Source organism: Microcaecilia unicolor, chromosome 1, assembly GCF_901765095.1.
Source record: "Microcaecilia unicolor chromosome 1, aMicUni1.1, whole genome shotgun sequence".
Taxonomy (NCBI): Eukaryota; Metazoa; Chordata; class Amphibia; order Gymnophiona; family Siphonopidae; genus Microcaecilia; species Microcaecilia unicolor.
In genome coordinates this window covers 354,432,460-354,459,483 of record NC_044031.1, presented here as the reverse complement: position 1 = coordinate 354,459,483, position 27,024 = coordinate 354,432,460, and the positions used below count along the sequence as shown (strand labels likewise).

At 44.3% G+C, this 27,024-nt stretch overlaps 1 protein-coding gene across 2 annotated transcripts in view; it reads right to left on the bottom strand.

Moving 5' to 3' along the window:
* SPATA48 (spermatogenesis associated 48) overlaps positions 1–27,024 on the bottom strand; it is a 270,129-nt gene that overhangs the window by 68,915 nt on the left and 174,190 nt on the right. For both annotated transcript variants that reach the window (XM_030209509.1, XM_030209519.1), the window contains exons 6-7: positions 9,902–9,943; positions 6,624–6,725 (exon numbers count right to left, since the gene is read on the bottom strand). In XM_030209509.1, coding sequence (XP_030065369.1) covers positions 6,624–6,725; positions 9,902–9,943 — 144 coding nt within the window. The remainder of the gene's footprint in view (positions 1–6,623; positions 6,726–9,901; positions 9,944–27,024) is intronic.

Here is a 27,024-nt window from a genome sequence, read left to right as displayed (position 1 = left end):
AGACTTAGTAAAGCTATACACCAGCTAACCACAAAGCTGTGCCCAAGCTAACAAGTCATACACTGGAAACAAACACAGAGAACTAGCAGAGCTAGGCACAGGCTACAAACCAGACGGAGCTAAGCTGGCTAATCTAACACTAGGAACAAACACAGAGAGCTATCAGAGCTAGACACAGAAGGGTAGGAAACCCATAGAGCAAAAAACACAGAAGGGCTGAAACCCTACAGAGCTATACACACAGAAGGGCTGGAAACCCACAAGCGATAAACACAGAAGGGCTAAAACCCTACAGAGCTATAAACACAGAAGGGCTGGAAACCCACAAGCGATAAACACAGAAGGGCTGGAAACCCACAAGCGATAAACACAGAAGGGCTGAACACCCACAGAAGGGTAGGAGACCCACAGAACAAATAAATACAGAAGGGCTGAAAACCCACAGAAGGGTAGGAGACCCATAGAACAAATACATACAGAAGGGCTGAAAACCCACAGAAGGGTAGGAGACCCATAGAACAAATAACAAGGAAAGCAAAACGGTGCTAACAGCACACTAACCTCGGGACCTAAGGCACTGCGGAGGGAATGGCAATGCAAAGGCCAGGACTGTAGTCTTCAGGTGACTAATAAAGCCCATCCAGACCAGAGCCACAGGTGCAGCAATCGCCTTGCAACCAAACAGAGGCTTGACACTCAGAGCAGGCATCCCATAGAAAGTAACAGCGGGAGCCATCTTGGATACTGGCAGAGACGAAGAGGCGGCAGCCATCTTGGAAGAGGCAAAGCCCACACAGGTGAGATTCAGTAGGGCAATCAGCACACAGAGCCAGAGAGAAACTAAGACAGAGACAGACACAGAGACCAGCAGAAGCCAGCACAGCCACTGACTCCCTGAAACAGGGTAAGTATGAGGGTAGTCACGGCCATAGTCGTGACAGGAGGAAAGCTAATTTATATACAATTGTACTATTGATGCTTCTTGAGGGGCTTACTCTTACATTGATTATTATGTTTGGTTTGGAGGATTTTTTCATGGCTTAGTGCATCAATAAAAAATATTTTAAATAAAAAGAAAAAAGGGAGTGTCACGGTTGTGCCCATGTTTCGTGCTCTCCTTCCTCTCGCCTCCTGGTGGCCAGACCTGGTGGCTGCAATGGACTGTCTGGTTATTGTCACCTGTTACAGATTTCAGCCCAGTCCGGTCCGGATCTTCCAGGCTGCCAGACTTGCTTGCTTGGATTGAACCTACACAGCACCCGTAGTTGCCTGGTGATTGCTGCAGCTAAGCCTCAGCTGCTGCGGGGCTTTAGTCAGTTGGAAATTCTCTGCCATTGCATCGCCTTAGGCCCTGGTATGTTGGTGCTTGTTGCACTTCTGTTTAAGTTCTTGCCTGAGATTCTTGCTTGTTTCTAGTTAGGCTGTGTGTAGTTTAGATTAGGTTGTTGTTTGTTTGCTAGTCCTGTCTCTGGGTTATAGTTTTGTGTTTAGTCTTTGTCTGTTTGTGTCTTTGTGGCTGCTCTGTGTCGTGTTATCAGTGTTTTGTTCCCTGTTTTAGTGGCTGCTTGCAGCTTTCAGTCCTGCCCTTTAGCTTTCCCTTCCTTGCCTTGCTGCCCCTGTATGTTCCTTTCCCCTCTGACCCTCAGTCCTGGTTCAGCCTAGTGCAGTGATGGGCAGCCTTTTGATCTTGGTGTGTCAAAATTCACCAAAAAACCGAGCATAACTTGGGTGGTGTGTCACTTCGAGAAAAAAACCTTAATTTCACAATATTTATAGTTTAAATAACAAAACTGTATAATTGTAATATATAACTGTATTTAATAAACCAAAAACTAATTATTTAACTTACCTGCTTAGTGACTTCTTTGTTCATCTGTCAGTCGGTTTCTTTTGTTGGTCTTGATATTATTTAACTTGTGTGGGGTGCCGTGAACTAAAATAAGTGAGGGGGAGGGGGAATTCTTTAAGTAACCTGCCTATTAGTGACTTTTTTGTTGCTGAATTTCATTGGCTAAATCTTCAATTGAAGGTTGATATTTTGTACACTTCAAGCCCAAGCAAGCACTACTATCTTCATCTGTCAATCTGTTTCTTTTGTAGGTTTTGATATTATTTAACGCTGAGAATAAGGTTTCACAAAAGTACATAGAGGGAAAAATTGTGAGTAAAGCCATTGCTATATTTTTCAGGGTGCTAAAAGTGTCTGGTAATCGGTTACAGGCACTGCAAATTTCCTGTTCGTAGTGGCACTCCTCTTGATTCTCCAAGCGGCACCTTTCCAGATTCTCAAGCTTTGACCTCAAGTCGACAAACACCTGAGCCCAGATGCTGTCTTGAAATTCTACAAGTTGCATCTCCAAATCATCAATTTGCATCCATTGGAAACCATTTAATTCCAAACTACTGTAGACTACTACATCAGGATACTTAATTATTTTCATGGTCTGTTCTAGGCTTCTAAATTGATTAAATCTATCACTGAACTGGTCAAGTAACGAGTCTAAAACATGCTGGTACTTTATATGCAAGGGTTCCATTTCATTTTGTATAGCTGCACTGGCCTTCTCAAAATACTTTGTTACTCGAGGAAAATACTTATAAGTTTTAGTTTCTACATCTTGCTTGAAAATTTTAAGTTTACTTTCAAAAGCTTTTATGTATCCAAACATAACGTCAATACTTTTGCCAAAACCTTGTAACTTTAAGTTCAGTTCATTAATATGAACAGAGAGATCTGTAAAAAAACATCAGGGTGTTGACCCACTTATCATCATTGAGCTGAGGAAAGTTTCCCAGATCCTTATCCTCAAGAAATACCTTAATTTCTTCAAAGCACTCCACAAAGCGCTCAAGAACTTTGCCTCGGCTCAGCCATCTTACATTATTGTACATCAGCAGTCCACTGTAGGTGGAATCAACCTCCAGTAAAAGTGCAGAAAATTCTCGCTTGTGAAGGGGGCGAGCAGCTATTAAATTAACTATTTTTGTAACAACTGACATTAAGTCATTTAAGTCGGTGAATCCTGCCTTGGCACATAAAGCCTCCTGATGGATAATACAATGAAAAGGCACAATCGGATGTCCAATAGCTTCCGTAAACAATTTGACAAATCTGACTTTTTTCCCTACCATGTTTGGTGCCCCATCTGTCGTCACTGACACAACTTTAGAGATATCAATGCTTAGGTCACGGAATGTTTGTATAACAACCTTACATATTTCGCTTCCTGATGTACTTGTTGGCACTGATACTAACTTTATCAACTCTTCTCTCATTGTGAGACCATCAGAATATCGACCAATAATGGCCAACTGAGCATGTGATGTGACATCAGTAGTTTCATCAAGAGAGATCGAAAAATATTTACAATTACTTATGTCTCTCTTTAATTGATGTTGTACGTTTGTGTTCAGTCTCATTATTCGGTCTTTTATGATATTTCTACTGAGTGGTAACTCAGATATTCTCTTAATAATTGCATCTTTATTCTACATATCGTGAAATAGAACTGGTGCACATCTTAGGAGAGTTTCTTTAATAAATTCTCCCTCACTGAGTGCTTTTCCATGCTGAGCTATGGAGTGAGCAATGCTCAAACTTGCAGATGTTAAATTTGTAGAACCGTTTACAAATTTAAGGATGGAATTAGATTGGCTCTTATAAAAGTGTAGCTGCCTGGAAATGTATTCCTTCCTTTCATCCTCACTTTTTTTCAAGAGCTGGGAATGATTAGTTTCAAAATGTCTATTTATATTCCACGTTCTGCTTACTACCGTTTCAGTACATAGAACGCAAAATGATCTGCCATTTTTTTCTATAATGCCATACATCTCAGTCCATGTCTCTTGAAAGGGTCGGCTACTGCTACTACCAATTCCTTTACTTAACCTTGTTTTTTTATTTTTTGGGTTCTCCATCAGGGGGGCAGTGACAGAAGATAGAATTATAGATAGCCTGTTAGCCCTGCAGGCAATTAGGGGTTAACTAGCCTAACTGACCACCTTATGTAAATTAAGATGGCTTCCGCTATTTCTAATGGCGGGAAACGGCACCCATAGCACATGCCCTCGCCTCTCCCAGCCTCCCCCTCACCTATCTCAGTAATGATGGTCAATTAGAAATCCACGACACCCCAGAACAGTAGATTGGATGATGGTTGCTGTGGTTATGTGGTTGCTGGTAATGGCGATCACAGGGCCCCCAGAGATGCGTCCCCCACGGCATTCCGCTGCTCTCTGCTCCGCCGGCCGGAAGTGAGGTCAAAGATCCCCTAATGGCTGTGCAGGAGCTGGGGCAGAGGGAGCAGCAGGGAGGGAACAAGTGGAGGACTCGGAGGGAGCCAATAGGAGCGCACACGGCACCCCCCCCCCCGGCAGGTAAACATGCACCGGGGGGGGGGTGATTTCGCCGGAGGGGGGTGTGATTTCGCTGGGGGGGGGGGGAGGTCGCATTGGCGATCCACCCCGGGTGTCAGCAAGCCTGGGAATGGCGCTGATTCTCTGTATGCGGCCGCATGCGGCCGCATGTCATCGAAAATGGCTAAGCGTGTCAGTGCTGACACGTGTGTCATAGGTTCGCCATCAAGGGCCTAGTGGGTATCCAGTCCTGCCTTGCCCAGTAAGTCCTGCCGGCCACCTGCAGTCAGGGGCTCAACTCCTGGTGAAAGGCGGCCAAGTGCAGGTGAAGTTTCAGTGTGCCTGCTCTGCTTATTCCTGCTTGTTTGCCTCAGCTGCAACTCCAGTCTGGGGTTCCAGTCCTGTTCTGCCTAGTCTCCGGTGTGGGGTGGTTTTGCCTGCCACTGCCGCTCCTCGGCAGTGGCCCAAGGGCTCACAAACCTAGTTCCTGCTTTTGAAAACGTGACAGGGAGTCAAAAAATGTCTGCATGGTGTGGATCTCCATGTTGAAAAGCAGCTTTCCAAAATTGCTATTTGCATATGTAGCCAATCTGTGTGTGTACCTGTCACTAGTTCTCTATGTTTCTATGTAGATACTTCTAAAACAACCTCCTGTATATATTTTGCACATGCAATTTGTGCAGACAATAAGGAAGAGACAAAATGCTGAACATACAGCTGAAAATGTAATATATGTATTCCATTTTCCTTCTTTACAAAAACACGCTTACTGGAACACCTCTTTTTTCCATGACTAAGGGCTAGAGTTAGTAATATGAATTACTACATTAGCAAATGCTAATGCTATTAAAGTGTGTTATTAGTAAATAGGTCCCAATGCATAAAACGGGACCTGCAGTAAATAATATGTTAATACATGTTAGTGTGTAGTAGCATGGTAGCACCTTTTACTAAATCTAGCCCTAAATGCATGTGTGCTATGGAATTTGTGTGTACATTTATCTGTACCAAGCACAGGCATTATTAAATAGGTCATTTTTTCCCAGCAAAATATTTATTTACCCAGACAAATAGCTTTCAAAATTATCCTTCTTTCATTTGCAAACCTTTACTAAAGATAAATCTTGGAAGCATTCTATATGTTTCATTATTTTTTTGTTTTAGAACTTTAAACATTGTTCTGAAGTTAGAATGCAACTATGGAGGCGGGTGCATAGGCATATTGATGTAATTGCACAAGCAATATGTTTGAAGGGGCAGGAACAGCAAACTTGCTTTCCTGAACATAGCCACAAGAGCGGTGACTCTTGTGATGTATTGCTGAGGAGTGCTCTGTCTCTTCAAAGCAAGGAGGAAGGGGAGGGAATACATCGTGTTGGGGGAGCTCTTGGTGCAACCCCCTGATCCTTCCAACATTCCATACTAAGGAAGCAGAGTCTAGTGGAAGAGGCCAAGAGAATTGCCTAGTGGTTCCCTTTTCCTCTCCTCCTCCTCCTCCCTTGAGTCCCTCCTTGGTGCATGCGCCTATTTCCTCCATGCCTCAGCTTTACTCCCATTCCTTCTTCCCTATTGTACTCTGTACTTTTACCACTTCCATGTGCAACTCCAACACCATCTCTGTTCTCTCTTCCCTTTCTATTGTTTCTCCCCTTCCATACCTCTCTGCTCCATGTGTTTATCGTCTCCTCAACTCTTCTCCACAACACTCCCCCCTACCGCCCCTGTTGTTACCACAGACCTTGCTCCTTGTATTGAGCTATGTCGCATCAGTATTTCCACACTGCTCTCACAGGAGTCCTTTTACTAAGCTGTGGCAAAAGGTGTTTTTGATGCGTGCTGAGGACCCTTTTACTGCAGCAGGTTAAAGGCTAGTTTGTTTTTAAAGAAATGGCCATGTGGCAAGTGAAGCACTTGCCACACAGCCATTTTGGGGGGAGCACTTGGGGGGAGCACCATGCTAACCTGGTGGTAAATGGGCAGCGAACTGCCCAATTACTGCAGGGTAAACACTGGCGCTACAAAAATATTTTTGTAGCACCGGAAATGGCGCACACTGGGGGTGGGAACTACCCCTTGGCTGCAGCAGTAGCCAGGTAGTACTTCAGTTTAGCGAGTAGTAAGCCCGCATTGGGCTTACTGCTGCTTAATAAAAGACCCCTATAGTGCAGTAGGAATGCAGCTGCCCCTCCACCAATGATGAATTCTTTATCACAAACTTAAAATCACTAACATCTATTTTATGACAGCGGATACTAAAGATATCATACTGAGTAGTAGGTCGAGGTTGTGGCGTTCGAAGGATGGTGACTGGAACAAAATTTGCACTGGGATTGTCCATGTATTCTAAATTCTCTCCACCAATGCAACCACTATTGGAAGCAAACACAAAACAAGAAATAAAAGAGTTTTATGGCATTTAATAGAGAACTTGAGCTAGATAAAAGCTTTTTATAAGACCTATTTAGGGTTGCCAACTAAATTCAGATTCACCCAACAGGGTTGATCCAGTCCTGACCTTACCCCATTGCATGCAGGGAACTGTGGTTCTGATTCCCCATTGGATTGCCTAAGAAAAGCCAGGCTACAAGTCCCTGCATGCATTGTTGTAAGCCCAGGACTGGATCAACCCTGTCGGGTGAATCTGAATCCAGTTGGGAACCCTAGGCTTACTTTATATTTAAGGCATTTCTGATAAAGAAAAACTCAAAGAGTGCCATAGGTACAGAATATTTTTTTACAGCTTTTAGTTTATACTATCAATCATGATTTCTCAAACATAGCTGTTCCTTGTTTAATAATGTATACAGACACAGTTTTTGATGCTGTTTTTCACCCCAAGCAGAATAAGAAACATGTTGTAATATGGGAAAACAGCTAACTTCCATCAGTGAGGTGCTGTGCTGAGATTAGGTCTGTTACTTACAGGTGCTTCTCTAGTCCTATATAGCAACATAACTTCTTCAAGCCAAGAACCCTCGAAGTCAAACAAAATTTCAACTGAGTATGCCCAACCTCCAATCAGCAGAGATTTTGAAATGGACATTTTATTGTTATACAGTTAATTTACCTGGCAACATACATAACAAATACAAGTCATTGGAAATGGCATACAGAACAAGACACAGTTCATATGATCTGTTATATTTCAATCCCATATAAACTGTCTGGCTGCTTGTGTTGTTCTTACAAACTGAGTAAAAATGAACAATGAGGCTTACAGACAAGATAAGAGAAAAGAAAGCTCTCCACAAAAGTAGAGAACTTGCCCATAGTGACCAAACAGATTCCTTGTTACATTTTCCCAGAGAATAACAGATGAAACTTGATTGGTCACTATGGACAGCTTCTCCACTTTTGTTAAGAACTTAATTGTTTTTTTAATAGATAGGTCCCAGTTAACCAAGGCATCTATGTACATGAAAAACTAAAAATAAATAACACATAGCAATGGCACAGAAGTGCAAACTGTCTTCAGATCACACAAGGAATGCAACCACAGACACTTAATTCAAAGTGTGGCCTGTTACTTCTTTTAGCATTATGTGTTTAGAACATTTGAAAGTTAGCACAGTTAGCATGATTTGTTATATTTCATGCTTATGTCTAACACTAGCTCTGGCAGATGTACATTACAAAAACTGACATATTCTATAGGGTTACCATATGTCCGGTTTTACCCAGACATGTCCTCTTTTTGAGGACACTGCGGGGCATCCAGGCAGGTTTTGCCAGCCTGCCCATTTGTCCGGGTTTGCGGACCAACGGGCAGGCTGATGGTGGTGGGCAGGCAGGCCTCGGGGGAGTGTCCTATCCTCCCCTCCCCTCCTTCTCCCTATTTTCGTGCCCTGGTAGTCTAGTGGCCTCTTTGGGGCAGGAATGAGCCCCCTCTTTCCTGTCCAGTGTGGCTGCAGACCTGTCTTGCTCCCGGAACCCCTTTAAAATGGCTGCCGAGAATTCATGCAGCAGCCTCACGAGGCTTCTGCAGAAGTCTTGCAAGGTCACTACCTGAACTCTTGGCAGCCATTTTGAATAAGCACCAGGAGCAAGACAGGTCTATATCTGGTGTTAGACATGAGCATGAAATATAACAAATCATGCTCTTTCCTACCCTGAAGAGGTCACTAGACCACCAGGGCACTACAATAAGGTACAGGAGGGGAGGGGAGGCATAGTGAATGGTCCTGGAGTCATGTGGGTGGAGGGAGACTGGAAAATTGGGGAGGGGATATACATGGGGAGAGAGAGAGGGAATTTTGCTTTCTGGAGGGGTGTCAAAGTGACAGGGGGCGGGGTGGGGTGGGGTGTGACAGGGGCAGGGCAGGTGATATTTTGTGTCCTCTTTTTTCTTACGGCAAATATGGTAACCCTACTTTTACTATCTTTGTTGACTGATCATTTTTGTAATCATGTCAGCCCCAGTCTCTGGTTTATGCATTCATCTAACAAGCCCCTCTTGCTGATTTTTCTGAGTGTGGGAGGTTTCCAACCCTGGAGAAACAGGATGAAGGGCTCAGCAGACCCAACCTTCTAACACCAGAGAAACAGCAAGAAGAGCTTGGCAAATCACTTCTCAACCCCAGAGCTATAGAAATGATTTGTTGTAGTAGAGCAATAACACGAGGCGCTCAACAGTTCCATCATATTACCTCTCAGGGGGACCTTATAGATTAGGGCCACCATGCCCCTCTTGCTGTTTCTCTGAGGGTGAGAGGATCCCCCTCCCAAAATACAGGAAGAAGGACTTAGCAGCCCCAGGATATCAACTCCCACCCTTAAAGAAGCTTGACAGCTCCATTCAACTGACACCTTCCTTCACCCCCCCCCCCCCCAAACTCCTTCCTCTCTACTCCATCGTGTGTTCTCTTGTTTCCCAAACTTCCTTCATGAATCACCTTACTTTGCTCTCTCTCCCTTCCTGCCCCTTTCTACAAATCATACCCAATCCCCTCTTTTCCCATCCTGCACCTTCTCCTCTTGCTACCCCCAAATCTCCCCTCTGTACCCCACCACTATCACATTTCTCTTGCTGTATCCACTCATCCCAACCCCAAAATGAAGGTTTTTTTCCTTACCCAGTGCTGAGGCTGCAATTTCTGGACTTCCACAATGTGACTGGGTCTCCTGATCCAACTGCATGGCCAGGGGCAGTGATCAGCATAAAGCTCTACTTGGGCAGTGACAGGCCAAGGAGCAAGGCTGCAGCCATAATAAAATGGGGTCTCCTGACTCAACTCTTACAGCTCCGGGGTTCAGAGGAGGCAAGAGAAAGATGCAGTTTTACAGCAGTGGAGGGTCAGAAATAGATCACTGCACAGATGTTACAGAGGCATGCTGCACGTTGCACCAATAGAACACACCTGCACGTGTCCTGTGTAGCTTCTGCATCTGCTCCAAATTGAACTGCCACCACTGAAGGATGCCCAAAAGGGGGGAGTGAGCAAAAATGATCAGTTTTCTTTTTCTTGGTTGCCCTGTGGGTGTCTCACGTATCCCAACACATGTTGGGAAACACTGATGTAAACATACTATAATGTTCCTTACATACCTGTACAGAGGGATCTGGTAAATCCGTGGGCTGGGAGATACACTGTTAAAACCAAAAGAAGCTCAGTCAGTCAACATTGTCATTAATTACAGTTAATAGAATAACTACAAAAAAAAAGCCTCAGATTCAAAGACAAATAGTTTAAATGGAAGATGATTTCACATCTTTTCAGTTCAACCTTTTCTAGTTACCTGGAACTTTGACAACCATGGTAACCTGAGGAAAGTAAATCCTTGCTCAGTATGAGTTATTTCACAGTTATAAATGGCTCCTTAATGTGAATAGGCTAATGCTTCTCTGGTAAATTCAGAGGAAAAACAGGGCAAGATTAACTATTTGTTGGGCTCCAGAGTAATATACATTTTAAAACTCTCACAAATGGGGCCCACGTAATTCTGACTGCAGAGGAGGAAGCAGAAGATGAGAAGTGGTGCTCGCCAACTCCTTCTGCCAACTGAAGGACAGTGCACAGGGAGCTAGAAGAAGAATTCTGCAGGCAGCGATGGCTCTGGTTTCTGCCTTCCCAGTCTTTTCTGCCAGCAGCTAACTTACTAAAGAATCACTGAATTAGCATATAGGAGAGGACCCATTGTAAACATATGGTTCCTAGGCACATGCCTAGTTTGCTAATGCCTTAATCCTACCCTGGATATAAACCTCTGAATTTACCAGAGCAATATTAGAAGAATTCTGTGTAAGTCAGTATACTACTTGTATTTCATTGCAAAAGATAGATGCTGAACTAAAGAAACAGTAGGTAAAAAATATTCTATAGTGAACATGGACAGCTTACAAACTATTATGCCAATGTACTGAACTGTGAAATTTGTTCACAACAGTGCTCATGCATAAAATTAAAAAAAAACCACTGAAATTTTGAGGCCACTGTTCAGAGGTGCTTAATCAACTTAATAACTGAGTGACTTATCCAGTTATCTTTCAGTGGATTTTCAGCAAGATATTTATCTCAGCAATTTGAATATTGTAGGCTTAACATATCAAGATAAACTACCTGGATATCTTAGACCTGCAATATCAGAGGCCAAGATAACTGTATAAAGTTAACTAGACAGAAGATGAATATTATCCTGTTAACTTTTGGCCTCACCCCTGAATTGTCTCTCAGCTCTCCTTCTGCTTAACTGGAAACAACTGCTTGGCTCAACATTTTTCATTAACCAGCCCCAAATTTTAAATATCAACACTATCTGACTGAATATTTACCTCATCTTATAAACACCCATTCTGCAAAAATATTAGCAAACGTGGGCCCATCATCAGAGTCTGCGACGGTTTATGCAAATTTAGAAATAATAAGCTACTATGGATGTAAAAGCACGCAATGTAACTATTTTAAGAATTTGTTTTTAAACCAGTGTGCAAAACTGTCACTCCATGCTTGTGTTGCAAAAATAATAACTGTACCCAAAGAGGTTCAATTGTCTTCTTTCAGCAATCCTGGGAACAAAATCACTTAACAAAGATTTTTTTTGTTGTTGTTTATTTTATTTTATTTTTTAATACCTGTCTCATGTGCATGGGTAGTCTGAGGGTCCAGTTTTTTCTTTTGTGAGCTGTGCTCCTGAAGTCAGCCTGTAAGTGGCTCAGTTCTTGGAAGAGTCTTGTCTAGATTGTAGGGGTATTTCCCTGTATCTCACCTTTGTTAGGCCATCTTTTGTGAACCAAACAGTATGGATTCTGCATAACTTGTTGGCATGGCTGTACTAGTTGACTTCATCAAGGACATGGTGTTTACTTGAATTTTCTCTCTATGTCCTGGAAATGTGTGGAGGATAGAGCTTTCAAGCACATAGGGTCTCCAGTATTTTGTGTGAAATTGTGGAGGAGTGTTATACACTGCAAGACATGAATGAGGTAATGCTTGTTATATACCTCGGTGGCAGGACTACTACTAATAAGGTGGTCTTTCTGGAAGCCCAAGGCAGGCCCCTCATTATGATGACCATATGTAACCTCCTGGACAGAGGTATATATATAAGTACTGGGAAAAGACCAAGGGTCCATCGAGCCCAGCATCCTGTCCACGACAGCGGCCAATCCAGGCCAAGGGCACCTGGCAAGCTTCCCAAATGTACAAAGATTCTATACATGTTATTCCTGGAATTTTGGAGTTTTCCAAGTCCGTTTAGTAGCGGTTTATGGACTTGTCCTTTAGGAAACCGTCCAACCCCTTTTTAAACTCTGCTAAGCTAACCGCCTTCACCACTTTCTCCGGCAACAAATTCCAGAGTTTAATTGCACGTTGGGTGAAGAAAAATTTTCTCCGATTTGTTTTAAATTTACTACACTGTAGTTTCATCGCATGCCCCCTAGTCCTAGTATTTTTGGAAAGCGTGAACAGACGCTTCACATCCACCTGTTCCACTCCACTCATTATTTTATATACCTCTATCATGTCTCCCCTCAGCCGTCTCTTCTCAGCCGTCTGGTTCCTCATTGGTCCCTGATTATTACCTGGGGACCCGGAGGGCAGTGCCAACCCTTCACTGAGAGGAGTTGGGCTAGGAAAGCAGAAGAGAAGACAATTTGATGGTGTATGGATCTCTCGGAGAAGAGGGACTGAATTGCCAGTTTACCTATGAACTGTAATTTTTTGTGCTCGTTGTAGCTCACTTGCATTCTCTATTCCATCGTTAAACAGTCGGCCAGTCGAGCATGCACAGAGCAGCCAAGTGTTATGCTGGCTGCTCTGCGCATGCCAAGGACGTCCTTTATGGACGTCCTTCACTATATATTAAAAAAAAAAAAGACGAGCTGTGCCTATGGACGTCCTTCGTCACCGCTGCCACTCCCCCCTCCACCCGCCCCCCTCCATCTGCCACCGGGCCGGGCCCTCACAGCGCCTCTCACCTCTGTATGAATGCGCTGCAGCAAGCAACAGCTGATCACTTCCCTTCGGACTTCCCTCCTTTCCTCCCTGGTCCTCCCTCGTCTGACGTAAGTTACTTATGTAAGTTACTTACGTCAGACGAGGGCGGGCCAGGAAGGAAAGGAGGGAAGTCCAAAGAGAGGCGATCAGTTGTTGCCTGCTGCAGCGCCTTCACACGGAGGTGAGAGGTGCTGTAAGGGCCCAGCCCAGTGGCAGACGGAGGGGGGGAGCGGCGGCGGTGACGATCTCAGGGGGGGCGGGGGGGGGCAGCGGGGGCAGGGCCTCGGGGGTGCGGAGGATGGCGGGGAGGCCGGGGCTGCGGGAAGCTGTCATTTCAATGCAGGGGGAGGGGGAGCGGCAGTGGCAGCAATCTCGGGGGGGGGGGGGGGCGAAGGACGTCCATAAAGGACATCCATAGGCACAGCTCGTCTTTTTTTTTTTTAGATATAGTGAAGGACGTCCTTCGCACAGCTCGTCTTTTTTTTATATATATATAGTGAAGCCCCAACGACAGGTACAGACCTCTCGTTAGATTTTCCAGCGTTAAGGCAATCAGAAAAGGTTAGTGCATCTCATTACAATAGGGTTTCTACACAATTTGCTCATCTGCATTCCGTTTTCGTTAGCTGCTACCCTTGTCGGAAAAAGGATCTGAGAAGCCTTTAGTGCATGCCAGGGTTTACTACTTGCTCGTTAATGGCTCGTTAAAGGCTCGTTAAGTTTAGTGCATCTGGCCCTGAGTTGGAGAATTCTGCTTTTGCTCAGAATGCTTCCATTGTTCTAGGCCAGTTCAAGCCTGAGGCTTATTTTGAATCTCTGCTTAACCTGTTTTCGACTGTGACTGATGCCGAGGGCTCAGCGTATTCTACCGTGTTATAGAATATATTGAAGTCTAAGATAGGGTCTCTCCTGATGCTTTAGCTGATGTTACATGTTCTCTGGGCTGAACTGCCAGCCCAGGGAACATGTAACATCAGGACCAATTGTCTGACCTTTCCAAGTGCTCTGCTGTGTTGGAACATCAGAAATCTGAGCTTCAGCTGGCATTAACTTCCGCCAACGCTGTTTCTAAACTGTTCCAGCAGGTTTCTCCCGCCCCCCTCTGCTGCATCTGGTGTGTGCTCTGAGCAAAGCCCTGCTGGGGAGTGTCGGTCTTTGCCTTGTATGAAGTGTCAGCAGCTTCAGTGGCAATATGACTTTCTGTTAGATGACAACTGTTCTTTGGAAGATAAGGTTCGTCATTTGCAGTCTCTTTTAGCTGTCCAAGGAAGCTCTGATCCTTCTGTGGATGCCCAGCTGTCACAGCTTCAGGTGGAGTTAAATTATCAGATACAAGAAACTGATGCCCTTTGGGCTAGTTTTTCAAGTCTCTGAAAGCTCAGTCTGCAGCTGCTTCTCAGGAAAAGGATCAGAAGTGTACTGCTTTACAGTGTGAGTTACAGCAGGCTGTTAGAGAGAGAGATTCTGTGTCTAATGCTCTTTGAAGAGCTAATCAGGATTTGGAACTGTAGTAGGTGAAAATTACACTCCCTCTGCTCATTTCCACCAGGTAGTCAAAGAACGGGATGCACTGTCCAGCTCCCTGCATGATTATCCTTCAGAGTTGACTGTTGTTTATCATGAGTTTTGTCTGTGAGGAAGGAACTGGAACAGTTATGCCTGTATACTAATAGTGGTTCTGATTTCCCTCCCATTTGTCCTACTTCTTTTTCTCCTGTTCTTCCTGTTTCTGCTGCCTCTGCTAGGCAGCTTCATGTCTCTGAGGGCTTGTCTTTCAGGCAGTCTCGCCCTGACTCTCAGCTGACATTTGCTTGTCCCAGGGTTAGCTTTTATTCCAGTTGCTTCCAATGGGGGGGGGGGGGGGGGGTAGCATGGTCACAACTGTTTTTCCTTACACTTTGGTGACTGGGTGTGCCAGACCCCAAGCCACACCCCGGCAGGTCTCAAACTTCTGTCTTTCATCATGATGCATGCAGTAAACCTGACACCAAGCCGAACCAAGTATGGTCTTCTAGTTCTGCTATCCCTAATGACATTTTCAGTAAATATAAACAGCAGCTCTCTTGTACTGCTAGTGAGAGGTGAGTCCACAAGCAACCACAAGAGAGAGCTCCTCTATCTCCAGAACTTCAGGCACACATAATGAAACTTTTAAGAAATAGTATTGTTTCAACAGGGCTCTCAGAAGTCAATTCAGGCCCATCTGGATTCAGTGCATGAATTGTTTAATACTCTACAGGTGCGTTGTGAATCAGATAAATGTGCTTTACTCAAATAGACTTTTCATGACGATTGTCAACTTTATTTGCAGGCGGTGATGGAAGATAATCCTGACCTGATCACTGTGGAGCAGCACTTAAAGAAGCTTTTTGGCTTGTTTACTGATGACACTGAGGCTAAACAGTTGGCATATCACATGTTTTGTGGCCCACAGTAGAGTACACATGAATGGGCCTACCACCTGAAACAAGCATTTTTCAAGGAAGGGGACCCCCCTCCGCCTACCTTGAGTTTGGGGATTGCAGACATCTTTTTGTGAAAGGTTTACCAGACTATTTGAAAATGCCATTAGTAGGCAAATATAAAGAGCCTTTTTCCAGCCTTCTTAGGCAAGAAGAGGATATCTTTGATGTATGTCCTAGACTGTCACTATATCTAATCCTAAGAGTAGGCCTAAGGAAATCCAACAGAACGTCTGTGCTGTTCAATTCTCACTGTCTCTTGAGACTAATTCCGCTGTTCCTGCTTTACAGGTTCCCTCTAGAAATAGTCCTCTCACAATGAGTGTCTTCCTGAACAAGGTCTTTATGGACAGTAGCAGAAATGACCCGACACGTGACGTGTTTCGGCCGTGAGGCCTGCGTCAGGGGTCTATAAAATAATATAATATACAAAGACATGCATAAAAATACAATTATAATTAAAAACATGAATAAAAACTTGAACATCCATATACAATTTCTTGTACAAATTTAGACAAATAAAACATCAGAATGAAAGATGCAAAGTATATATAATAAAAAATATATGATAAAAATATAAGAGTATATGACTTTAAAAGAATAAAGAATATTGAATTATGTAAAGATATGAAATTATACCACATAGAGATAATGAGGACAAGGCATGGAATAAAATACACAACATAATAAAGTATAAATATAGAGGACATACCTAGTATTATCTGTAGAAAAAAGTACCTTGTAGATCAGATGAAAAAAAGCACTAAAGCTGCTAACAACGATATCTATAATAAATATGTAAGTGAAGGCATAAATCACTACATACTCTCCATACATACATATACAACAAAATGAAATGATACTGAAAAAAGTGAAACATAGAATATATGGACAGGGATCCCAAAAAATTGTTTTGATGATGGAGAATAATGAAGAAGACCACACGGGTATGAAAATAAAAATAAAAAAATGAAAATGAAAACAAGGCACGGATGCCAAATGAATCAGCAAATGTCAAAGGTGATGAACCATAAAATAAGGATGGGAGAAACAGAAAAAAGAATTGCCTGATATTACTGTGAAAAATAGCATATATTAAAAAAGAAGACCATAAACTACTAAGAAAAATGGACCATAACATAGGGGAACCACCTAACTGAAAAATAATATTACCTTTGCAAAAGTGCATAAAGAACCACATAACATGCTGGCAGAGTACACCTGAAGGCCATGTTTAGACGGTACTGTCACCATAAAGAATATAAAATAAGAGTCAGCAAAAGTATATTGGCATGTAAAGATAAATAAAGCTGTGCCCACAGGAATGATGACATAAATATCCTCAGTGTAAATCAAAAAGGGGGCAAAATTACAAATAAAAGGTAAATGCCAATCGAAATGAGAAAAAATAAATAAGAAAAAATAATGGGTGTGGGGCATGCTATAAGCTATTACAGCAGCCAGCATAGCTATCAGCGATACAACGCGATCGAGCCATGAATACGCCAAAGTTAATACTGAGTACTGAAAAGTACGCTAGTTTATGTAAGGCACCATGCTAAACTCAATAACTGCACTAAATCAGCACTAATTTAAGTGAAGACTTAATGAAAGTTGGAAAGGCAGAGGAGAAATCGATAAAAATGCTTATCATACACAAGAACCCGTTAATACATATGAGAGCATATGAAGACAATATGAAACAATACTATCAACACGGAATATTAAAAAAAAAGTCTAAAAATGTATATTAACATCTAAAAATATCTAAAACTGTGCCCAAGGGAATATTGACGTAGCTCCCCTAGGTGTAAATCAAAAAAGGGGGGGATTATTGCAGATAAAATATATAACAATGAAAATGAATGGAATAGTCGGTGTGGGGCATGCTATAAACTACTAAAACAGACTACATAGCTATCGGCATTGCACAAGATCAGGCCATAAAAGCGCCTAAATGACTGCTGAGTACTGGGAAGCAAATTCGTTTGTGTGAGGCACAATGCAAACCGCTATAACTGCATTGAATTAGCACTGGTTAAATAAAAGCTAACAGGACTAAGGAAAAACCAATGAAAATGCTTACCGTACACAAGAAAACGCTGTGCTGCTTTGTGAAACAAAATGTATGGCAAAACATGAAACCACCTTCAAGGGAAGGATTTATACCGGAAGTAAAGATGACATCACTTCCCCTGTGATTGGAACGAACCATTACTAAGGAGATATAGCACATGCGAGTGGTGGGGTCGATACTTAATGGTATGATCGATATAAGAGGCTCCACTGCTAAAAAGGGGTTAGTGAAGACAATGGGGCGCACATAAAGCTATAGGTGGAATCTAACAACAATAAAACAAGAGATTGGACTATATAACAGCAGATAAATTAATACAAGAACAAATAATACTGTATTAGTAAAATGTCAACACATGAAACAAGAATCAAAATCAAATATATGGTACTACGTAATGCATGGCAAACGCATCAGCATGGATCAGTACATAACATCATAATGAAAAAAAGGCATCATAGTAGAGAATTACGCATGGTGAAACTCCACAAAATCTTGAAAGCATGGTCAATGGAGCTGAACCTTGACAACTGATGCGACAGAGCTAGAGCTAGGGTCCATCTTAGGAGTCAGCACTCAAGAAAAAAATCTAGGTGTCAGTATAGACAATATGCTGAAATCTTCTGCCCAGTGTGTGGCACTGGGCATAAAAAGCAAACAGGATACTAGGAATTATTAGGAAAGGAATGCAAAATAAGATCAAAAATATTATCTTCCGAAGGCTACTGAAAACAGATCTTTTCAAGAAGGCATAGCATAAACATCCATCTTAAATACTAAATAATAACATTATACACGACCTATACAAAACCGAACTTTTATCGAATGACTGCTTAACCTCTTTGCTATTAATGATCAAGCACTACCACTTTAAACCTTATGTTGAATAGGGTCTCTCTATAGTCGATGACCTAATGTATGTTACAACCCAATTTATTACTCAGGAACCTTCTTGCAATACCATAATGTATTCTTCTTTACCATGATCTGTTCCATATATACTATGTTCCATGTATGTTATCATGTATGTATGCACCTTAACGCAATACCATTTGTAATCCTGTTAACCAGAAATGGCAACCGCCATTACGGCAAATGTAAGCCATATTGAGCCTGCAAATTGGTGGGAAAATGTGGGATACAAATGCTACAAATAAATAAATAATGTCTCTGTATAGCTCCATGGTGTGACCTTACCTTGAGTATTGTGTTCAATTCTGGTCACTGCATCTCAAAAAAGATATAGCAGAATTAGAAAAGGTTCAAAGAAGAGTAACCAAAATGATTGTTACCTAGGGACCCAGAGGGCAGTACGAATCCTTGACTAAGAGAGAGGAGTTGGGCTAGGAAAGCAGAAAAGAAGATTTGATGGTGTATGAATCTCTTTGTGCTAAGTGCAGTACAAGGCCAAATTCAGGAGCTGATTCACGGCTTCCAACAGACTGAGTATCCAGCTGCTTTCCAGAGCAACGAAGTGTGACTATACTGTCAGAGGGCTCGCGGGGAATAGAGAAACCAATTCATCACCCCCATCTGCATGCTGAAGGTATGGACTGCAAGGGTGAGAGAAAGGGATTTTCCTTTATGGTTCAGAGTTAGCCAGTTTCTGCTCTTTGCTAGCGAAGGATTGAGTAGGATTCAGGCACATAGTGTAACCTAATATAGCTACTAAGATATAATTTCTTCTCAGGATAGTATTGTAGTTGTATAATCACATATATATTTTGTATAATCATCAGTATTTTGCTGCTCAGTATATATTTGTATCTTGCTTGTCATGCTTGTCATATTTGCTATTTTCAAATATATAATAAGTAATATATATATCCACATTGGTATCATTCCTTCATTGGGGACCCAGCAGCCACTTAGGTGCTCTCATATCTCTAACCAAATAAGTCCAGAGTAATTGCTAACTAAGTGATTATCTGACATACTAGCAGTGCTTACTGGATGAACCTCTGATCTCCAGCCAGCAAGTGCCAGTAAGCTCTATCAGTGGCGTACTGAGGGCGGGGCGGTCGGTGCAGTCCGCCCCGGGTGCACACAGCAAGAAGAGTGCAGGGAGCAGCCGCATGGCTGTCAGCTCCACTGATTCCCTGCTCCCTATGCTGTTACTTCCTGTTCCGGGGCAGAAGGAGCAGGGAACCAGTGGAGCCGACAGCCGAATGGCTGCTCCCAGCAGGTAGGAAGAATGCACCCGGGGGAGGGGGGCTTGGAGGTGATGTGCCGGGGGGGGGGGGGGGACGCTGCGCTGGGAGGGGGGGCAGATGATGCTGCACCCAGGGGAGGGGTGCGAAGAGCGATCCGCCCCGGGTGGCAACCGACAAAGGAATGCCACTGGGCTCCATTCAATTGTCTGGCTTCTCTTGCCTGCTCTATTTCTGCCACTTCCTTTCAGAGATCATCTTGTTCCTGTGTAGGGTCTGTAAATAAAAGTAGTCTTAGCTAGACCTCTTTGCTAGAGCTTGATCTGCACCTTGCTGTGCTTCCTAATGCTTTAGCCTCTACAGTACATTTTCGTATCTTCTTTGGCATGAAGCCAGCTTAATCATCTGAACTGAGTACCAAATCCCTGCTGAGTTCCAGTCTTACATCTATTCAGAGTCTTCCTGGTGAGTTCCCGTGGGTTTATGTTCTCCATTTTTCTTCCTGGGCTCTCCTGATATCTGACAACCTTACCCCACATTCTGGATTTTGGGAAGCTAGGTCCTGATGGCTGCCAGCACCAGAGGACTTGACACAAAGAGGAACATGGCTGCTTATAAGCAAGATATCTCACCTTATCTTCCCCAGACTCAGGGTGCCCCATCCAGTGAAGGGCTGATCCTGTGGACCCTTCCCACTCACTGCTCATGGATTCTCTTTATATCAATCTTTGCCCAGTATGGGATTCAATTGAGCTGGCTTAGTTCCTATCTACTCAGGAGAAATGCTTAAGGGAATTAAATCAGCTGGAACACATTGCTGGACCATACAGCTTGTGTTATTATGGCTTGCAGACACTGCTTCTACATTATCTTTGCCTAACACAGAGACCAGCACTGTCTCATAAGGAACCCAGAGTTGAGACGCCCATGTTTTTTCTGGAAACCCGAAAATTTGTCATGTATTTTTGAATTAACACTCCATTGTAATCATTTTCTTGACTGCAGTCCAGTGTGGCCTACATTATTTCATTGTTGACTGGGAAAGCATTAGCTTGGGCTTTCCTACTCTGGAAGACAGAGGATCCGATTGTTGGGATTTAGCAGTGGTGTAGTAAGAGGGCGGGCAGTTTGCCCAAGGCACTGTCTTATCATTGTCTTATTATTTTGTAAATTGCTGTGACACACCACAAATAGTAATATATTAACAGCTGAATAAACAAACAAATAGACAGGTCCATTGGGCCATGTTTATTGTGCATTTCAAGTAAGCATCTCCCAGTGGCGTAGCCAGAAGGCAATTTTTGGGTGGGCCAACAGGTTGGATGGATGGGCACTAGAGAAACACCTGCCACCTGATATGCCCTGCCCACGCCCCTACTCCTACCGCACACCTACCCCACTCCCAATAACTTCAATAGAAGTAGCAGTGCTGGCCTCAGTGGCTGCAGGCCACATTGAGAGCTAGGGGAAATATAAGAGGGTACACTCTTCATCCTCCACTGAGCCATGGTCCGCCAAAACACAAATGCTTCTCCCAAATATGTCCTAAATATTACAGTGGGGCCCTAAAATATCAATACATCTATCAAGAAAACTGAACAAGCCAAAGTACTATAGAATACTACATAATACTACATAGAAAATTGATGCTAACAGAATACTTTGGTCACACACACAGAACACAAATGCCAAATACAGAATAAGTGACCACAAACCATAAACAAATTAAATCAAAATCCCAAGAGGCCAGACCTTGCATTTAGCACAGCACAGAGAAATACAAAGAGATATATTTTCTCCTATACTGTGCAAAATATGATAGCACATGCAAGAGACAGTGTTAGGGGAGGTACAACTAGGGCAACTGCGTTGGGCCCCCTAGCCAGAGAGAACCCCAGGACAGCTGGAAGCTGAAGAAGGTGCAGCCTGTTAGTAAGCTTTTGTGTCCCCTCCCAAATTTCTGCCTTGGGCCCCAGTCATATCTAGCACGATATACATTTCAAATCTGACATATTGTAGTCACGAAAAATAAAATTATTTTTTCTACTTTTTGTTGTCTGCTCATTTTATTTTTCAAGTCATGTTGGTCCCAGGCTCTGGTTTCTACATCCTTCTCTTAACTCACTCACCAAGGTCTCATGTCCATTTGATATTTCTACTGTCTCTCCATGTTGTGAGGAACCCCTGAGGGTCAGGGAAGAAGGGATCCGGGAGAGGAGCAAGATGGGTAGGTTTCATACCCGGGATTCCAACTACAAGTCCCAGGATCCTAGGGGCTGGGAAGCCACGGCCCCCACAGAGGCATAAGTTTCCCAAGAGCCATAGAAGGGAGGAGGACTAGTTCCCAGGAACTATAAAATTGTACTGCTTTGTCACCCTCCTTTCTCCATGCATATCTCCCTGTCCCTCATCCACCCGACTCTTCCTGTCTCTCACATATCCACCCCCATCCTGTTAGACTGTCACTGAAATGCTTTGATGTTTCACTTATATATACTGTCATCTACCAACATTTGCTTATTTCCGATCTGACGAAGAAGGGCAACCTTCGAAAGCTAATCAAGAAATGTATTAAGTTATGTCCAATAAAAAAAGGTATCATCTTATTTTCTTTTCCATGCTTTATTTTGTTTTATTTCTATTGATTACCTTTAAAAGTGGACTAACACGGCTACCACACCTCTCTACTCAAGAACCCCTGCAAAGCCCTGGGGGCAAGCAAAGGGAGCAGCAAGGGAACTACAAGTCCTAGGATCCCAAGGGAGAGGAGGGGGATTGACTGAAGAGGAATAATCAGGAGGGAGAAGACCAGTTGTGGACCATAAAGGGAGAGGAGCCCATGGAATGGGAGGTGAAGAAAGAGGTCGGAGAGAAGATCCAAGCCCAAGATGACTGGGGAAGTCAGCCCATGGAGAGTGCTGCTCTAGCTCAGGTACAAGGGAAGAAGTTGAAAGGCTTCATAACAAACCTTCTTCAAGGCTGGGAAAAGCTTGGAGGAAAAGTTTAGCAGCTGCTCCACTCAAGGGGGAGAGAGGTGCCGTGCTGTAAAGCAGTGAATGATTTCAGCTGTGGCCAGAAGTCAGACCCGGCTGGAGAAACAGGTAGTGACTTGAAGTGTGTCCAGGAACCTGGCCATGCTGGGTAAGCAGTGAGTGATTTGAACTATGTCCAGAAGTCATGCCATGCTGGAGAGGCAGTGAGTGATTTAAACTGTGTCCAGAAGTCATGCCATGCTGGGGAAGCAGTGAGTGATTTAAACTGTGTCCAGAAGTCATGCCATGCTAGGAAGCAGTGAGTAATTTAAAATGTGTCCAGACGTAGTGCCATGCTGGGGAAACAGTGAGTGATTTAAAATTGTGTCCAGGAATCAGGCCATATGGGGAAGCAGTGAATGATTTAAACTGTATCCAGAAACTGTGGCCGGTGGGGGGGTGGGGGGGGGGGGGGAAGGAACAAGGGGTGATATGTGCTTGACCCTACCTGTCCCTCCAACTACCGCCCCATTTCCCTCCTACCCTTCCTCTCCAAGATACCTGAACGTGCCGTTCACAGCCATTGCCTTGATTTTCTCTCCTCTCATGCCATCCTCGATCCGCTTCAATCTGGCTTTCACCCCTTACACTCGACAGAAACGGCACTTTCTAAAGTCTGCAATGACCTGTTCCTCGCCAGATCCAAAGGTCACTATTCCATCCTCATCCTCCTCGACCTATCCGCCGCTTTTGACACTGTCAATCACAATCTACTTCTTGCCACACTGTCCTCATTTGGGTTCCAGGGCTCTGTCCTCTCCTGGTTCTCCTCTTATCTCTCCCACCATACCTTCAGAGTACATTCTCATGGTTCTTCCTCCACCCCCATCCCGCTCTCTGTTGGAGCTCCTCAGGGATCTCTCCTTGGACCCCTTCTTTTTTCAATCTACACCTCTTCCCTGGGCTCCCTGATCTCATCCCATGGTTTCCAATATCATCTTTATGCTGATGACACCCAGCTTTATCTATCCACACCTGACATCACTGCAGAAACCCAGGCCAACGTATCGGCCTGCTTATCCGACATTGCCGCCTGGATGTCCAACCGCCATCTGAAACTGAACATGGCCAAGACCGAGCTTATTGTCTTCCCACCCAAACCCACTTCTCCTCTCCCTCCACTCTCTATCTCAGTTGATAACACCATCATCGTCCCCGTCTCGTCTGCCCGCAACCTCGGAGTCATCTTCGACTCCTCCCTCTCCTTCTCTGCGCATATCCAGCAGATAACCAAGACCTGTCGCTTGTTCCTCTATAACATTAGCAAAATTCGCTCTTTCCTCTCTGAGCACACCACCCGAACCCTCATCCACTCTCTCATTACCTCACGCCTTGACTACTGCAACCTACTCCTCACTGGCCTCCCACTTAGCCATCTATCCCCCCTTCAGTCCGTTCAGAACTCTGCTGCTTGTCTTATCTTCCGCCTGAACCAATATACTCATATCACCCCTCTCCTCAAGTCACTTCACTGGCTTCCGATCAGGTACCGCATACAGTTCAAGCTTCTCCTACTAACCTACAAATGCACTCAGTCTGCAGCCCCTCCCTACCTCTCTACCCTCATCTCCCCTTACGTTCCTACCCATAACCTCCGCTCTCAAGACAAATCCCTCCTTTCAGTACCCTTCTCCACCACCGCCAACTCCAGGCTCCGCCCTTTCTGCCTCGCCTCAACCCACGCCTGGAATAAACTCCCTGAACCCATACGCCAGGCCCCCTCCCTGCCCATCTTCAAATCCTTGCTCAAAGCCCACCTCTTCAATGTCGCCTTCGGCACCTAACCATTATACCTCTATTCAGTAAATCTAGACTCCCCAACTTGACATTTCGTCCTTTAGATTGTAAGCTCCTTTGAGCAGGGACTGTCCTTCTTTGTTAAACTGTACAGTGCTGCGTAACCCTAGTAGCGCTCTAGAAATGTTAAGTAGTAGTAGTAGACTGTGTCTGGAAGAGGAAATGTCTTGGCCTTGCTGGTGGAATAAAGCAGTTTTAAGCATATTTTTGGAGTCTGCTTCTGGGAGTGCTGTGTCCAGGGAAGGGCCCTTCCAGGGTCAGCTGAGTTCATACCTGCAGGAAGGCCTGAAGGTGGGGGCCTGCTGACAATGTCCACCATCCATCTTTTTCCATCTCTGTACCTCTATCTTCCTCCATGTTTAGTATCTCCCTTTCTCTGTCCCCCTATATTTCTCTGTCCAGCTTCTCTCCTCTCTTTGCCCCAATATATCTCTACCCTCTCTGACCCTACCCCATCCAGCTTCTCTCCCTCTCACTCCCTTTCCAGTATCTGGTTTGGTTGCTTGATTCCCTGCCTGCCCACTGAAGAGTTGTGCTAGCCCTTGCTCTCAGTAAAATACAGGCCAATGGCTCATAATAAGAGCTAGGCTTCTTAAAATCAAAATCATCTCTGATACAAAAGAGAGCTAGCCTGTAAAAATCAGAGATCACCTTTGACACAGTTACATTTCACTGTGGCAAGTACTGAGATGAGGTAATTGAGAACTGGCAAGGGTGGGGGCAATCTACTCTATAAACAATCCAGAGACTGGCACCTACAAGACGTCATAAGCAAGAGTTGCTATGGTTATGTAGAGATAGTACTGGGTCAGCTGCACCCCGGGTGAGAACATCCAAAGGGGGGGCTACAGGAAGGTTTGAGAACATGTGAAGTCATTCTGATCAACTGATAAGAACCAAGAGCCCTGTTGAAACAGCTGGGGTCCACTGAAATGAATAGGGCCAAAATTGTTTATAAGGAGCAGTTTGAGGAGTATTAGAGGTGACGAGAGGAGAAGAAGACCAGAGAAGGAAGACTCCAGAAGGCTAGAGAGAGAGGACGTGCCATGATATGCTGCCCCATTATGTGAATGCTTAACTTACCTGTATTACCATTGGTAAGATTGTAATAAACTATCTTATTATATCTACTACATACTGGGTTCCTTTCTAATTACTAGGGTCTATACTGCCTTGACCGAGTAACACTGTCATGAGTAGATTTAAGGTTGGGGTAATTAAGTATCTAGAGGGGATTTGCAGTTTTCTCTAGGATAGTACAGAGAGCCCATGGCTTCCGCTGCGCAAATGGGTGAGGCAGATCCTAATTATAAACACCACCCACCCCGCCCTCCCTTCCTCCCTCACGCTGTAGGTTTAGTATTTGTTCCCTTTTCCTTCAGCTCCTTGTTTCCCTTCCCCTTGTGCTGTACCAGCAGTTCTCTCCGTTCCCTCCGGTTCTCCTCCCCCTCTTCCTCCCACGTCCAGCAGCTCTCTCCCTTCCCTCCAGCCTCCTCTTGCTTCCACATCCAGCAGTTCTCTCCCTTTCATCCAGTCCCCTCCTCCTCTTCCTCCCATGTCCAGCAGCTCCCTCTCCCTCAGTGGTGTGCTGGTAATTTTTAACAACAGGCTCTCTCCCCGGTCCACCTCGGCGCCCCCCCCCCCCCCGTCCACCACTGCGCCCCCCATCCACCTCTGCGCGCCCCCATCCACCTCTGTGCCCCCCCATCCACCTCTGTGCCCCCCCCCTTTGCCACGTCCATCTGGCCCTCTCTGATGCACTTCCTGTTTACGTAGGGCCAGATGGATGCGGCAGAGGGGTGCGGAGCTGCCTGTGTGAATGGCAGCACTGCAGGCGACGGACGAAAACAAGAATGCTGCAGGGACTGAGGCAGCGGTGGGGAGGAGAAAAATTTCAGGGCAGGCAGGCAACGCTGAACGCTCCCGGATGGCCGTATCCGGAGCTACGGGAGAAAAGGCAGCGACAGCAAGGGATGTTGGGTGGATGGGCCTTGAGGGAAAGTGGCTGGGCCTGGGCCTGTCCAGGCTCGCCCATGGCTACACCCCTGACATCTCCTATCACCCTTGCTGAAAGGCAAATGCATTCTCTCAGCAATTTGTCTTAGAGTTGATAAGGAGCCCATTATACTTCCTTCCAAGACTGTTGCAAATACTATGAATTTAGAATTTCTGGAAAAAAATCCCAAGTGGAAACCTCAGGTCCTATTTCTACTGGTCAGATCTTTGTCCCTAATGCTTATTGCCTGCAAGTGTTGAAATGGGAACATGATTCTAAGTGATTAGGCCATCCAGAGATGAGAGAGACTATGGAACTGATCTCAAGAGCCTTCTGGTGGTCCTCTGTGTGCAAATAGTGTGTATCATCTTATTTTTTGTCTGCCCTGTTTGCTCTAGGATTCCTCTGTGCCATTCTCTTGCAACCACTTCCCATACCAATGAAGCCTCAGTCTCATCTCATCATGGACTTCTTCCCCTTTGATCACCTGTATAGCTATCTTGTTCATTGTTGATCAGTCTTCTCACATGACACGTTACTCCTGTTGTCAAATTGCCCTTTGCTCCCCAACTCGCAGTCATATTTGTCATGAGTAATTCTCTGCATGTTATTCTAATTTCTGTTTGATCAGGGTCCTCAGTTTGTTACCATATTCTGCAAGGCTTTTCAATGTTTAATACTTCAACTTTTCAAATATTTTCCTATCCTCAAGTTCTTTCCAG